The following is a 16522-nucleotide window of genomic DNA, read 5'->3' on the forward strand; positions in this document are numbered from 1 at the left end:
TGCTGCATCCCAGCAAACTTGTAAAAAGTCTCACATCTACTGGTGAATGGTATGTTTTGACCTTGAGGTCAATACTTAGCAAGAAGCAAAGAGAAACCCATGTCTCAACCAGTACAGACAAACATTCGCTTTTCCTCGACCTTACTGTGAAATTTCTCTCTTTTAACCTTGCCTGCCCCACTGGATCGAGCCCCCTCTGAGTCTTTGTTACTGCTGTTGTCCTGAGCAGATGCAGATAGGCAGTCAGAATGAATTGGATGATGGCATGATTAGTTTCTTGTCTGGAATTGTCATTGAGTTTTATTTCTCACTCGCTATTATGTAGTTAACCATCTTGAGCCCTAACAAGAAATATTTTTTCCTTGTATTCCTTGGCTCCTGAGGTAATTAATTCAAACTGCTGAGGGGGTCATAGGTTTCAGAAATAGAAGGGACCTTAGCAATCACTTGGTCCAACCAGTAATTTTACAGATGAGGAAACTGAGGCCCAAGGAAGCTACATGTCTCAACCACCATCACATGCATCTTTAATAAATATCAGAGCTGAGATTCTAGCCTCAGTCTCCTGATTCTAAAAGTAATGCTTATTCTATAATAATAATTCTGTGTCTCCTATATTTAGTTACTTCTTTCTAGAGATAGACAGATAGATAACTCTATTTGAATATACTTGGTTTGCTTTGTAATTTTTCTATGCATTTAAAAACATCATTCTGGGAAGGGGTCTGTAGTCTCCACCAAACTACCGTGTTTTTTGGGGGTGGAAGGACTTATGTTTTAGTAATCCAGAATTATTACATTTTCTTCTGGCTTTGAGGCAGCTGTGGTATAATGGATGTGCCCTCAGAGTTAGCAAGACCTGGGTTTAAGTGCTGCCTAGGACTCATACTGGTTGTGTGACCCTGGGCAAGTCACTTAATTTCTCGCTGTCTCAAGCAGTTTGCTAAATCTTGAAATTTCAGAGAATGTGCTGACCTTACATTGGTAGGGGAAGTTTCCTCACCTGGGATGTCCTTCCATTAATGAAATCACAAGTCCACCCCTAGTCCCTTATAGATAAGGTTATATATAGCTTCTATAAATTATAGATGATGGAGAGGGAATAGTAACATAGATTATCTAAAAGGATGTAAATCATATTTGACCTTGAAACATGGTTTTGCATTTACATTTGTTTCATGTGCATGGATAGGCTTGCTGCATGCAAAGCTATAGCCCATTATAAATTAGGAATTGGGCAGGAACACTAGTAGAGAGATGTGTACCTAGAAAGAAGTGTAGGCTGGTCACTTGGTAAGTGCAACAGCTGATTGATAGATGGCCTATATGCTCCATTGGCATCCATGTAATGTCAGGAGAACTAATGATAATAATAATAATAACAATAGCAGTTAGCATTTGTTGAGTACTTAAATAATAATAATAATTTAACATATGGAGCTTTTGAGATTGGCAAAGTACTTTCCATATACTATTTCATTTGATCATTACAGAAACCCTATGAAATAGGTGCTACTTTTAATCCCTTTTCTACATATGACAAAACTGAACCTGACAAATGATGTGCCCTGCTTCACATAGCCAGTGTGTGACAGACACAATATCTGAATCTAGAACTTTCTAGCTTTGAGGCTGGCTCTCTATCGACAAATGGCCTCGCCCATAGCAGGCCAATAAATGTTTATTAAGTAGAGTGTGGAATGGAATGGAGTTATTGGCTAATTAAATATTCCCGAGTACCCTATGCAGAAGCAGGAGGTACTCAGACCCTCAAGAAAAAGCTAGTGAGTGACATATACTCAAATTTAGAAGCAAAATTGACCCTAGCCTGGGAGAATGGGATAGGGTGAGGCCAGAGGAGGATTGTCGCAGGTCTTCACCATCTGTCGTTGTGAAAAACGAGTCTTGGGTAGGTGCTTTTGTCAATGATTCATCATATCAAAATTCTTTTGTCTCCTCATTTTGTTTGGCTTCCAGGGTGGAGTTTTAGTAAAAGTGACAGAAGTGTGTCCTCCTTTGAACTGCTCAGCAGAAGATCACATTCTTCCAGAGGACCAGTGCTGTAGTGTCTGCAGAGGTGAGCCAAGATTTAGAGGGCATTGACAGAGGAGGGTTGATGGCTGGGAAGAACGAGGTTCTCTAGAATGGTTCTCTAGAATGAGGAGGGTGGAGGAGACATGGTTCCTTCTGATAGGTAGATGGAATGAATGCTACGCTGATAGTCAAGAGACCAAGAAGTTAAATGCATTACTGCTACTAGTCCGTTATTACAGCCATGGACAAGATACTTCATATGCTTCTGCCTCAGTTTCCCTAGCTATAATTGGGGATGATAATTTCTACTGACCACACAGGGCTGAAACCGGGTCATGCTACTAACTAGAACCCATGTGCCTTATGTATAGTGAATGCTGAAATCTTGTTTAAATTTATAAATGAATGAACTCAGATATATTCAGAAGCGCCAGGTATGCAAAAATCATTTTCTTTGCAACACATGTTTTGGTATTATTGGAAAAAAACATAATGCATAAAACACTTGGTTTGAATCCTGGGTCAGGCACTTGCTTCCTCTTTTACTCCAGGGTTTTTTTAATCAGCTTCCAATGGAAGCAGCATCACAGCATTTGCTATATTCACTTCCCTCCCTAGAGCATGGGTTAGGAAGGTATACAAGGAGCTAGGAGGATATTTGAGGACATTCTCAATGATCCCGGGCAGAATTGGCCTGCATTGTCATTCTGTGATGGGGAGCTGCCAACGTCGGGCAGCACAGCCCCTGACTGCTTCCTCTCCAGATGTCTGATAAAAGAAGGGTCCTCGCCTGTGCCCACATAGGGGGCAGCTCCCCATAAGTTGGCACCCGTTGTGCTGTGTTGTCTATTCCAGCTCGTCGCGGGTCCAATTCCACTCCCAAGTCAACCTCTTTGAACCTCGCTTTTGTCATCTGCAAATTGTATTGATATTGGTTCCCACCTCTCTGGGTTGTTATGAGGACTGGATGAGATAAAGCACATATGGTGCTTTGTAAGGTAGCTAGGTGGTGCAGTGAATAGAGTGCCAGCCTGGAGTCAGCAAGACCTGAGTTCAAATCTGACCTCAGACACTTACTAGCTGTGTGATCCTGGGTAAGTCAATTAACCTCCACATGCCTCAGTTACCTTAATTGTAAAATGTAGATTATAACAACACCTACCTCACAGGGTTGTTGTGAAGATCAAAAAATAATAATTGTGCACTGCTTAGCATAGTGTCTGGCACAAAGTAAGCACTACATAAATGCTGGCTATTATTTTATATTTATTGTGATCTTTTCGGCACCATATGAATGTTTATTATCATAACCACTTATGACATATAAGCTATCTTGTATAAGAGAGGCAGCAGACTATAATCGTTAGAATGATAGACTAAACTGGATTCAAATCCCACCCCTGACAGTATACTGGCTGTGTGACCTTGGGCAAGTCCCTTAACCTGTTAAGGCTTTCTAGTCAACTGTCTTTGCCTATGTGTTATGGAGAAGGTACTGATTTGCATTGGTAGAGGGAGTTTCCTCAACTGCAAATACCCTATTCCAATCCCTATCCCCATCTGCATGTCCATCCCCATCCCATTCCCTATTCCTATCTTTATCTCCATCTCCTTCCCTATCCTTATCCCCATCCCCATCTTTATCTCCATCCTTGTCCTTATTCCCATCCCTGTCCTTATATCCAAACCAGTCTTTATCCCCATCCCCACCTCTATCCTTATCCCCATCCCCATCTTTATCCCCATCCTTATCCTTATTCCCATCCCTGTCCTTATACTCAAACCAGTCTTTATCCCCATCCCCACCTCTGTCCTTATACCCATCCCTATCCTTATGTTGTTTAGTTGTTTCAATCATGTCCAACTCTTCATGACCCTATTTGAGGGTTTTTCTCGGCAGAGTTACTGGAGTGGTTTGCTATTTCCTTCTCCAGATCATTTTACAGATGAGGAAGTGAGGCAAACAGGGTTAAGTGACTTGCCCAGGGTCACACAGCTAGTAAGTGTCTGAGGCCAGATTTGGACTCATTTGAAGATGAGTGTTCATGACTCCAGGCCTGGTGCTGTAGCTGTAGCTGCCCCATGCTTAAATCCATCCTTATGCCTTATCCTTATATCCATTCCCATCATTATCCGTATTCCCATTCCCATCCTTTTCCCTATCCTCATCACTTTTCCTATTACTATTTTTATCCCTATCCCCATCCCTATCACTATCTCTCCTCATCACCACCATTTTATCCATGAGAAAACTGATAATCAGAGAGGTTATGTAACTTCCCACTATTACACAACTTGTAAGTGTCAGAGTTGAAAACTGAACTTGGTTTTCTCATGACTTAAAGTCCAGCATTATTTCCCACAAATCACCTTCTCTTTATTGATAACAAAAGGGTGACATTTGGGAAAATAAATAGCTCAGTGTAATACTGTGTATTAATATTACTGCTATAACTGTTTCATTTTGGACTGCCCAGCAGTTTCATCAGTATAGGGAATTCCCAGTGAACATATTCCTTCCACCAATACAAATTGACTCTTCTTCAAATTTCAATTTTAGAGTTCCCTGAGACAGCATAGGTTAAGGTACTTAATCAGAGGTGAGAATTAATTGAATGCTTGGCCTCCTGACTCCGAGGCTAGCTCTCTATTCATACTACTTCTCCTCACTTTGACAATTACCATTCTGTTAGAATTTTGAATACCTTTTACCTTCTGCAAAGAAGAAAATACTGAAATGTCAATTTCTTGGGCAAGGTAGATATTTGGTTTTCATGAAACAGATCTGTCTGGCTTACCCTCACGTCTTATTTCCAGAATTAAATGACCCTGATAATACGTCTCAATTTGGACGTGAAAGTGGGAGGATAAAGAATCATATTTTTAAGCCTTTCCATTTCTCCTCTATGCCCATAATTTCCTCTGGTATGTATTGTCCTTAGATCAAACTGAATGTTTTATCTCAGGTTGGCATAAGTGGACAATGATTGGTGAAAATTTGGTGGGCAAATGTTGCTTCCAGATAACCATCTTATGCCCTGTGGGACCAAATTGAGTATCAAAAACTATACCTGGATCTTTTTTTGAATTCATTCCTCAAAATACAATCCCACCTACTGGAAAGATTCTTCAGACTTCCAATGATCCAATGAATTTTGTTAGGAGTTATCTGTTATTAATAATCAATACGGTTGTTAGGTGGAACTTATAATTTAATGCAAAATCTATCACTTGATTTTGTTGAGGTGCCAAGTGAGGCTGAGTCTGTGTAAGCCTTCTCCAGTTTATGGTTTTATTAGAGTGAATTCATTGATTGGGGCACCAAGATGCAGGAGAATTTTCATTGCTTTGACCTTTTTCAATAGACTGGGTCTCATCTTTTCTGATAGAGCTTATTTTTTTTTGCATTAACATTTTTCATACCTTTCACTGACCCTGACCCTTCTATCCCCACCTTTGAAGGAGGGACTGAATTAATACTTTCTGAGTCTATCTTGGATAAGGTAAGAAAGACACTTGATTTTAGTGAAACAAAGTTTTTGTTCCCAAAATTAGAGAGTTAGAAGGGTCCTCAGCAACCATCCACAATGGCCTCTTAACATAGGGTCTGCGAACTTTTAATTAATTATTTATTATAATTAGTATTTTGATAATTGTATATCAATAGAACTGGTTTCCTACTATGCATTTAAAAAATTTGACTCTGAGAAGTCCATAGGTGTCACCAGATTACCAAATGGACCCATAACTCAAAAAAAGTTAAACCCTGATTCTAGTCCAATCAATCCTAGAAAGGAACTCTCAGCATGAAATACCTAATAGGGGTCACATCTAAAGCCTCTTGCACATGACATACCTTAAAATATTTGAAGACAGCCATGATTTTCTCCTTTAGTCTTTTCTTCTCTGTGATAAAAATCCCTGTTCCTTCAACCATTTCTCAAGCATTTGTGTGCTCAAGAATATTCACCATCATGGTTACCTATGTCTGGCAAAGATCTATGTTCTTCCTTAAGCTTTAATAACTAGAACTGAACCCAGTGTTTCAGACAGAGTCTGAACAGGGCAGAGTATAGCAGTGCTATCATCATTGTATTCCTGGAAGCTATACCTCTCCTAATATAACTTCACATTCTCTGGATTCAGGATACTTTGCTCTCAGGATGCAACCTTAACCTGCATTAAAGTCTTCTGATACCCCATCAAGGCATAGAGGTGACATTGACTTATCAAATATTATGCCAATGAAGCAGAAGCTCTGGTATCTTGAAATATTTTGGTTCAGGTAGGACAACAAGCTGTCTGTTGTCGAAGGATCAGCCCAGCTAAATTTGGAAAAGCTCAGTCACTGAAGTCTTTAAAGTATTGATCATCTTGTGATGATTCTTCTTTTCATTTAAAGAAAGTTTTAAAATTATTTATTTCTATAAACATTTATTATCTCTTGTTCCCAATACCCCCCCATTAAACAACAATAGCAGCAAACTTTATAATAAATACAAACAGCCCAACAAAACAAATTCTCCCATTGACCATGTCTAAAAATGCACATCTTATTCTGGACCTTATATCCATTACCTCCATGGTAGAAGGTGGATGGGTCAAAACAAATCATGAAGGAACATGCTAAGGTGTGGAGGGGCTATCATTTGCATTGAGAGAGGGAAGCGGTGTGGTAAAGTGGAAAGAATATTGACTCTAGTATCAGGGAGACTTGCTCAAATCTTACCTGTTCCTCTCACCACCGGTGTGATGTTGGGTAAGTCACTTAACTGTTATGTGCTAACATTTCCTTTATAAATGAGGGGATTGGATTAGATGAGCTCTGAACCCCTTTTAGCTCTGTATCTATGATCCTATGACTGAGGAAATGGTGCCTTTTTTTTTTAGAGATTTGACAGTAAGCTTTGGAAGTGGGACTTTTTCTATAGACAAACTACTATGTTGGAAAAAATTAAATCTTATTGAAAAGGGGAAATGCATAAACTTTGTTCAATTAAAAAAAAATCCAACACTGAGTCTAAGAGGCAGGCAATAATAGTGATAGAGTCCTGAGCTTTGAGTCAGGAAGACCTTACTTCAAATCTCACCTCTGATACAGTCCATTTGACCATGGGCTTTAACTTTTGTGTGCCTCAGGAAACTCATTAGAATTTATCTACCAAGTCATAGACGGATTAAAATTTGCCTTGGTGATGGTAGGTCCCACTGAAAGTTCTCCTAGGTAACCAGATTTGTTACTATGTGTGAGGTACCATGTTAGAGTGGCCACTACTAAACTTTGTCTACCTAGAGTTAGTGTGAGGGTCTTGGAATTTTGTGGCAGTAAAAGGAAAAGAAGATAAGCTATATTACAAACTTTGAAGGTTTGATTTCAGCGAAGGTTTAAATCCATGCCAAAGGTTAGGGAGTTCTCTCCCTCTACTTATTACTACCTACCCCATCTAAGGTGAGAAATTGAGAACTATTTTTAGGGGAGCTGAGTGGTCTTTAGAGGGTAGGATGCTTTTCTAAGGGGAGTTTCATTTCAATAGATCAGCTATATATGATAAAAAAAAAAGGCAGGGTCTATAAGACATGTGGCAAATTTCATCCCCCTAGCCACTAAAATTGAGGAAGCTAGCCCTAGTCTCCATCTTCCTTCAATTACCCAACTGGCAGCATTCACTGCTGGTAGCATTTCCTTTTTTTTTTTTCTGTCTGTGGCCACTTCCAATAGTGAAACACCCTTCTTCCTAGTCCTACAGCAAATATCCCAGGCCTGGGATAACCAACCTCCATTTGTTTTCCTCCAGGGATTACTTTGCAAATCAGAGCATCCAAATGTTAGAGGAATATTTTTGGCAGAGAGGAAGCGTTGTGTTTTACTGGTTATGAAAACCTAGAGTTCATTTCAGGATATAGCATGATATGGTAGAAAGAACACTGGAGTTCTGGAGTAAGAGGTCCTAGGTTCAAATCCCACCTTTAATCCTTACTACTTGGGTGACTTTGAGAGATTCGTTTAGCCTCTCTGGTGCTCAAAGTCCTTATCTGAGAAAAGAGAGAGATGGTTCTAGATGCCCTCTATGCTTTCCAACTCTAGTTTGACTCCTATGAAGTTAAAAATAGTTGGCATGATTCCACTCAATATGTTTGTCTTAAACTCTTTCCCCCAGGGGCAGCTAGGTGGCACAGTAGATAGAGCGACTGGTCCTGGAGTCAGGAGGACCTGAGTTCAAATCCAGCCTCAGACACTTGACACTTACTAGTTGTGTGACCCTGGGCAAGTCACTTTAACCCCATTGGCTAACAAAACAAACAATAACAACAACAAAAAACCCTCTTCTCCCCGTGAATGTTACTCTACATTTCTTCATCACACTTTATTTCTTTGGGGAAACATTAGCTGCAGCATAAAATTCTATCTGTATATGTTGGGGGGTTACTTTTCAATGTTTATTTCCCCCCCCTCTGTCTTTCACTTCTTCTCATTAAAGTCCCCCTGAGAGAGTAGAATTGACAATTACTATTTTGATTAGCGTCAGGGAGCCTGATGGGCCCCTGCAGATCCAGATTATTCTGCTCTCTTCCAACTCTTTCTAAAACAAACTAAGGAAAAGGTGAGAAACACTCAATTTCTATGTAAAGCAATTTTTCTCCTATATACTGTATGGCCACATCACATAGCGAATGGATTTGAATCATCCGCTGCCTGGCTTCACCAAGGGTAGACTCTGCCTGATGAGCTGAAATGTGCATTACATTGAAGAGGACGGCGGCGTAATACAAATGTATGGCTTCTGTCACTCCGATGTTTATTGATTACAAGAAAGAGAAAAGCTTCAGGTTTCTTCAATATCTGCCCAGGAAGGCCCTTCAATTAGCATATTTATCACCTTTCCCTATCTCAGTGTGAAAGTCAAGGCTGTTTCTGAGGAAAACCGAAACAAAGCAAAACCATGCCACAAGAGTCATTCCTTAGAAGTTGAAATCAAACCTTTCTCATGCCTAGCATGGGGGGGCGGATTTGAGCTTTTCTTTTTAGACTATTCTACCTGCAGAAACTGAGGGCTAGAAGCCGGCCATTTCTTCTGAAGGATCTACCATTGTGTGTTTTTACTCTTTGCCCCTCTACAGATGCGATTAAACAATAGCTCTGAAAAGCCCTGATTCTTGCCACTAAGATACAGTGAGAGTACAGACTGAGATCACACTGGATGAGCTCTGAGGTATCAACGCCAGAAGACAAGAAGAAGATGAAAACCACTGGCCTTCCTTCCCATCATGTGGGATTGTGATGCTTCTGTGGGATGCTGGTTTTGAATGGTGCTTGGTTCTACAAGAGTTGATCCATGTGGTCCTTTATTCATGAAGCAAATGTTTCCAAGGCTGCCAATAGGTTTTTTTTCCCCCCAGCAGCAACTGAATATGTGTTTCTTTTATTTTTATCCCAGTGAACCAGCCACATGCTCTCATTTGTTCCCATTGGGCTGACCAGTTCATCCATTCAGCAAGCATTCATTAGCCACTATACTGTATTCAAGGCCCTGTGTTAGGCCCTGGGATGAGAGAGACAAGATGAAAAATGAACACATAAACGTCTTCAAGGACCTGACTTCATTCTGGAATGAGAGAAGCAGTCTACGGTCACAGAGAAGACCTTCTCTGGGAAAACCCAGCTGCTCTGAATGGAAATCAAGGTCCAGAATGTGGCTTCACTAGTTCTATGGTCTAAACAACTGAGCTAGGGCATGTTCTAAACAACTGAACTATGGCATAAGGCCCAGGAGTGCAAGTGGGCATTAAGCCATCAGCAGACCAGCCACCTTTGCCTGATCCACTATTCCACTGTGCCCAATACAGTCACTAATTCCCTAGCCTTTTACAGAAAATGAAGCTTACCATCTGTCTCTGGCATGGGTAGTTAAATCCACAGAGCTGACAGGATAGCCTAAAATGCCCCCCCCGAGAGAGCCACAAACCAGTTAAGGGGAGACATGGGGAAAAACGGAATTGAGGTGATGTATGTAGGTGGCTGGGGTATAGTATGCTTGGAGGTTGATAATGCCCAAGGTCTCAGTAATAGGCAGCCCCACCTGTGATATCCTTAATCAGCTTTGCAATTTCTCTCTGCCTCTCTGGACAATTTCTGCTGACAGCATGGCATTCGTTTATCCTGCTCATTATCTTCCCATGATGGGGATAGCGGGAGCCAAGCCACTTGAAGTATGAACTGATGATGCAAAGAAGGGGAGTGGGCTGACTTCCAGATTTTGGCCTGGAGCCGGAACAGTGAAAACCCAAGTGGAAACGTGGGCACAAAAGGCCCTCAAAGAATGCTCAGTGACAGACAACAAACCAATAACCTTGACAAAGTGTTCACAGAAATGCTTGTGGGGGAGAACACAGACCATTTGGGCCAATTCAAAAATTCTTGACACTCTCCCCAGTATTTTATTCCCTTCATGATTGTCTCTAATTGTATCTTGAATGTCTCAAATGACTTTGGTGGGCTCTGTTGCATGTTTATGGCTTTCAGTGAGGAAAAAAAAGAAGTTCCTTCCGACATCTGTTCGGAATGTGTTTATCTGTAATTTTAATTCATGCTCACTTGCCTTGTCATCTGCACTGGACTGAAATTAGTTGAGATTATCTGTACTATTTAAGATTTTATGCACTTCAATTAAATCCTCCCAAATAGCCTTTGTACTACACAGTTTTTTTTTAAGTTGTCCTCATTATTCTAGGTGGATTACAATTGAAATAGCTTTAGAGAAGGAATCTGAGGATATGTAAGGCAGAAAATCAAATGTATGCAGCAGCATTCAGACCACATGGGTGTCATGGGCACTAATTGGAAACTGGACTATTTGCAGATGGGCTACCCAAGAACTGAGAGAAGCTGTCAAGACAGCACTCCTGAAAGAGTCAAGGAAATGTAGGGAACAGTGGGTAGAAACAAGCTGTGAGTTTAATTTGAACACCGGAAGCACATGGAAGCCAAATACCAAGACAGACCAGTGGGCCAAAGCAGGGTAATCTGTCAAGAGAGATACATTAGATCGGAGACAAGAGGGCCTTAAAAACTGAGACACAGTCTATGTTAGAAAGTCATGTTCTTGTGTTCATCCCATTTTTTGCAGGACTTTCTTATAGGCTTCTAAGAGAGGAGACTACTGCCTATGCAGTAACTCATCAGCCTGTTGTTGTCCACCCCTTGTCCCCCATTCCCTGCTCAGCCAGGTTCTATGTGTAGCCAGTGAAGCCATATTCCTTGTTATTCAAAAAGTAGAAACAGCCTAATATGTCCTTAAAATCAAGGAAATGACATAGCTACATCCCCTATGTTCTTGGAAAAGTACAGTTAAGGAAGGTAATTTTGGGATTAGGTCTAATACAGAAATCTTATTCTGTTTCTCCAAAATTGAGAGATAAGGCATAAGTTACAATTTTCAGAGTATAACTACTCCCCCCTTTTATATATTCCTTCAAATTCAGGGATTCTTAACCTGAATTTACATACTCTCAAATCTGTTGATAGATTTTTAAGGTGTCTGTGGATTTTTTTCAAATTTTCATAACTGTATTTCATCATAATTTGTTCCCTTTGTATTTTATTTTATGCATTTGCAAGCATCATTCTGAGAAGTGATCCATAGCCTTCTGCCAGAAGGTGCCATGACCCCAAAATAATAAAGAACTCCTGGTGACCTCAGAACTATGAGACCAAAACAGGATGCTGGGACAAAATCAGTTCTTACTAGTCTCCCTAGTATATTGACCAGCTTAAGACATGTCTAGGAATCCATCTGTCCTTATCTAAAGTCATGTAACTCAGTGGATGCATGTTAAGGAATTCTGCTTTCCTAGCAGTCAACAAACCTATTTTCACATTGGGGGAAAATGATATCCATACACTATTAAATTTGAGATTGATAACAAATTTGATGGTGTTGATAGCTGGCTGAAGATTAAAGTGTGCTGGATTTGAAGTCAGAAGACTTCAGTTCATATCCTAACCCTGGCATTTACTAGTACCTTTGTGAACTCGGGAACATCGCTTCAACCTCTGGGCTTCAGTTGACTCTCATATGTTAAATTTGGGGGTTGGACTAGATATTTTCTAGGGCTCCTTCTGGTTCTAAGTCTTGAATGCTACAGTCCTAAGGATGAAGAGCAAACTAGAAGAATTGAAAAGAGGCCTATGTGTCAGAAAAATAACTGAGGTGGCAAATGGGTATGTTGGACCATGGGTTTGGTCAGCATCTATTTATTAAGGGCCTACTGTGTACCAGATATTGTGCTAGACACTGCTGCTATATAAACAAAAAATAAATTATTCCATAGATTTAGAGCAGGAATCTTGAATGCAGTGAATTTCAGAGGGAATAAACAAGGAAGGCAATGTCCCGAGAGGGATCCTAAGAATGTGTTGAGGATTTATAATGTGACAGCAAACTACATAGTAGAAACGGGCTTTATGAGATATTGTAAGGGAGCTCACAGAGGGCAGAGTGGAATGAAATTGAGAAGAAATACTTTGGAAGTATAAGAAATCATTTGGAAATGTAAAAAAAAAATCCTAAAACATAAGCAGGTGTATTTCATCAATGGGAGGAAAACATAAAATACGGCCTGAACAAATTTGTGCATGCAAAAAGAGGGCATTTTCTTTATTGTGATATAGAATGATCAAGGGTTTTGGGACTCCCAGAGGGAAACTGAGAGATTGTAAGAAACTGAAGTAGACTTCAGAACCTCCCTACCAAGGAGGTTTCTATCCATTTAAGAACTGTTGCACATTGCATGCTGAATAAAGCTCAGACTTCTTAGCGTGGTCCTCATGCAGCCCCTCAGTCTACATTTATAGTCTTGAAGGCTATCTGTCTTTCCGGCTTCAACTGAATTGCATTGAATTGAATCAAGGACCCACCAGAGCTTGAATTTTATTGCTATAGAGTTTGAGACCCTAGTTACTAACATGTCATTGTTGATGTAGATAACGATGATAATTATTGTCACTTGGCAAATATTTGTTGAAAGAATTGGAGGGGTGGATATTTCTGCTTCAGTGAATATAGTAGATCATATTCAAACAGAAGCATTATATAGTATTTACGTCTGTAAGTGGTACTGGCCCTTCCTTGCTCTGGAAGCACAATTTAACCATCTCCTTTGGATTTTGAATTATAGTGTCACGTGTGTGGTAGAGAGGAATGAAGAAGAAGGTCTGCCATATTTGAGGGGCTTTGTCTTAGACTGTCAAAGGTATGCAGCAGAAATAAGAACTTTTTCAGTTTCTTGGGAACTCTTGAAAAAGATAGACAGAGGATGAATTTAATGATGCAAGTATTTATGGCACTGGGGCCAGTTAATGTGATGGTTTAATTAATGAGCAATTGTGACATGGGAGATAAAGCTTAGTCATGTCCTCTGACAAGGCAAATGTGACACCTGAAATACTGTTCCTTTGGAAACAACAATATAAAGGGACTTCTTGTTGTGACCATGGTTATAAGCATTTTGTAATCTCTATGGATGTGTTCTCTGCTGGCAGAGAGCTCAGATTTCTGGGAGGGTCAGTTCTCTTTCTGGATTTTGTCAGAGTGAGGACTAGATCCACCTTTGGACTTTTCACCTGGAACATGTTTTAGGTTGTGGGGCAGTGGGAAGGAATATCAGGAGGTCTATGCAGGATCATAAGTTCATAAGATCCTAAGAGCTGGAAAGGAAGTCATGTGGTCTACCTTCTTTTCACATTTTATAATTGGAGAAACTGATGCCCAGAGAAAGTGATTTGTCCAAAGTCACGTGGGTAGCAAGCAGCAGAGCTAGGTCACAGGATCACAGATCTAGAGTTCAAAGAGACCTTAAGGGTCATCAAGTGCAATGCCCTCCTTTTACAGATTTGGATACCGAGGCCTAGAGAGGTCTTATAGCTGTTAAGTATCAGAAGTGAGATTTGAACCCAGGTCCTGTGACTTCAGAAACAGTTTGCTCTCTGCAGCATCACACTGCCTCTTAAGACTCCTACTAAAATTGGGTTGTGACTTGATAGGCTATTTCAGTTAAATAAGTTTGACTGATTTCCTCTATCCTCCCCTTCTGAATTGACAGCCTGAATTGTCAAGTTGTACAACTGAGCCCAGCAACCAATTGAATGAACTAACCTGTGTAGTCCCCGAGTGTATAGAACACAGTGTCAGTTTGACCCCTCTAGTGATGAACTTGAGCTGGCTTTCCACTTTAGGAGAAAAACAATAGCACAGATGTAGCAGGACCTTAATAAAAAAAAGTTTGTTAAATGAATTAGTGATTAAATGAAAATAGATTCACCTTCTTGCCTTTCTCTGAAATTAGAAATTGCCATACTACTGAATGACCGATTGTGAGAAGCATGGCATGTGCTCATTTGGTGGAGAGGTACTGGGCACTGAGACTAGACAGAAGAACACAAGTCAGGGAAGAAGCCTGTAGGAGACATAGGTTGGGCACTAGAGGCATAGGGTCATAGGGTAGACTTCTGGGACTAATCTTCTTTATCTATACTATCTATTTGGGTCTGATTTTGAGACATAGTTTGTAGGACTTGTTCCAGGCATAGGGATGGCTAGTTTCCCCTTTGAGATCCCTCCCTTGCTATCCATTTTTTCCATATATAAAATGAATATTAAAGATTATCTAGTTCAAATCCTCATTAATTTATTAATTCAATTGATTAATTAATTCAAACCCTCATTAATGCCATGATAGAGAACCTACCTCAGCATCAGGGTTCAGGTCCCATCCGACACCTTCTAGCTGTGTGATTTTGGCCAAGCAGCTTAACCTTTCAATGCCTCAGGCAACACTCTAATTCTGTAAATTACAGATCAGATGTAAATCTGTATTGATAGAGGGAATTTCCATATTGGCAATTCCTTATACCAATAAAATCCACAATACTGTTCCAAAAATCCCAAACCCACTTAATTAGTGCAAACGACATATGCATATTTTATTATTAAATTAGCATTCACATTGTAGTATACACACATGAAATGATAGCTATAATTCTTGAGAACATTTTCTCAGCCTCATCCTATAACTCACAATGGTTTTTTAACTGCTCAGCTGAGATTCTTAAAGTTCAGTGACAGCTCTTTTGATCCTTCAAGAATAGTAATTGCAAATTCTATGACTTGTAAGAAACTCGCTCATTATCTGAATATTTTAGTCACTTCCTTATACCATGATACTGTCTGGGTCCTGTTCTGCACCCATTATGTATGTCAGTCTTGTCTCCCTAATTAGATTATAAATGACCCAAGGGCTAGGCCATGTTTCTTCTCTTCATCTACTGATTTCCAGGTTATTTTATTTTATTTTATTTTTTTGACAATACCTTCAATGAGTTTAGTGTCTGGTTCAAAGTTTGCCTTTCTCTCCAGAGCATTCTTTGCCATAATCTTTCAAGACTTCAGTATTCATGGTTTTTTAAAAAATGTCTATTATTTATTTATTTAAAAAAAATTGGGTTCCAAATTCTCTCCCTGCCTCTTGCCATTTCCCTTGAGAGGGCAAGCAATATGATGTCAACTATACATGTGAAATTATGCAAAACATATTCCCATATTAGCCATATCATGTCAATAGAGAAAGAAAAATAAAATGAGAAAACTATGCTTCAATTTGTACTAAGAGTTCTTTCTCTGGAGGAGGATAACATTTTTCATCATGAGTGCTTTGGAATTTTCTTGTATCATTATATTGATCAGTGTAGTTGAGTCTTTTATAACTGATCATTATTACAATATTGCTATTACTGTGTAGAATCATCTTCTGATTCCACTCACTTCACTTTGCATCAGTTCATACAGATCTTTCCATGTTTTTCTGAAACCATCCCACTCATCATTTCTGATAGCACAATAGCATTCCATCACAATTGTATTCCACCACTTGTTTAGCCATTCCTTACTTGACAGATGTCACCTCAATTTCTAATTCTTTACCACCACAAAAAGGAGTCGCTATTTTCATATATGTGTGTCCTTTCCCCTTATCTTTTGTCTCTTTGGTGTTCAGACCTAGTGAAATTGCTGTATAGAAGGATATCCACAGTTTTATAGTCATTTGGGCATAGTTCCAAATTGTTCTCTAGAATGGTTGGACCAGTTCACAACTCCACCAATAGTTCATTAGTGTTTCTATTTCCCTTAATCCCTTCTAGCATTTGTCATTTATGACAGGAGCGAGGTTGTACCCCAGCATTGTTTTAGTTTGCATTTCTCCAACCAATAGTGCTTTAGAACATTTATTCATAAGATTATAGATGGATTTGATGTCTTCTTCTAAAATCTGCCTGTTCACATTCCTTGACACTTTATCAATTGGGAAAATGGCTCTTATTTTGATAAACTTGATTCAGTTTTCTATATATTTGAGAAAAGAAGCCTTTATCAGAGAAACTTGCTATCATTTTAAAAAAATATTACTTTATTGTCTATGGTACTTTTTAGCAAAC

At 39.6% G+C, this 16522-nt stretch overlaps 1 protein-coding gene across 2 annotated transcripts in view; it reads left to right on the forward strand.

Annotated features, from left to right (window-relative positions):
• NELL1 (neural EGFL like 1) overlaps window positions 1-16522 on the forward strand; it is an 876262-nt gene that overhangs the window by 214397 nt on the left and 645343 nt on the right. For both annotated transcript variants that reach the window (XM_021002019.1, XM_021002018.2), the window contains exon 11: window positions 1978-2077. In XM_021002019.1, the coding sequence (XP_020857678.1) occupies window positions 1978-2077 (100 nt within the window). The remainder of the gene's footprint in view (window positions 1-1977; window positions 2078-16522) is intronic.

The sequence above is a fragment of the Phascolarctos cinereus genome, unplaced genomic scaffold, assembly GCF_003287225.1.
Source record: "Phascolarctos cinereus isolate Bilbo 61053 unplaced genomic scaffold, phaCin_HiC Scaffold_9;HRSCAF=440, whole genome shotgun sequence".
Lineage (NCBI taxonomy): Eukaryota > Metazoa > Chordata > Mammalia > Diprotodontia > Phascolarctidae > Phascolarctos > Phascolarctos cinereus.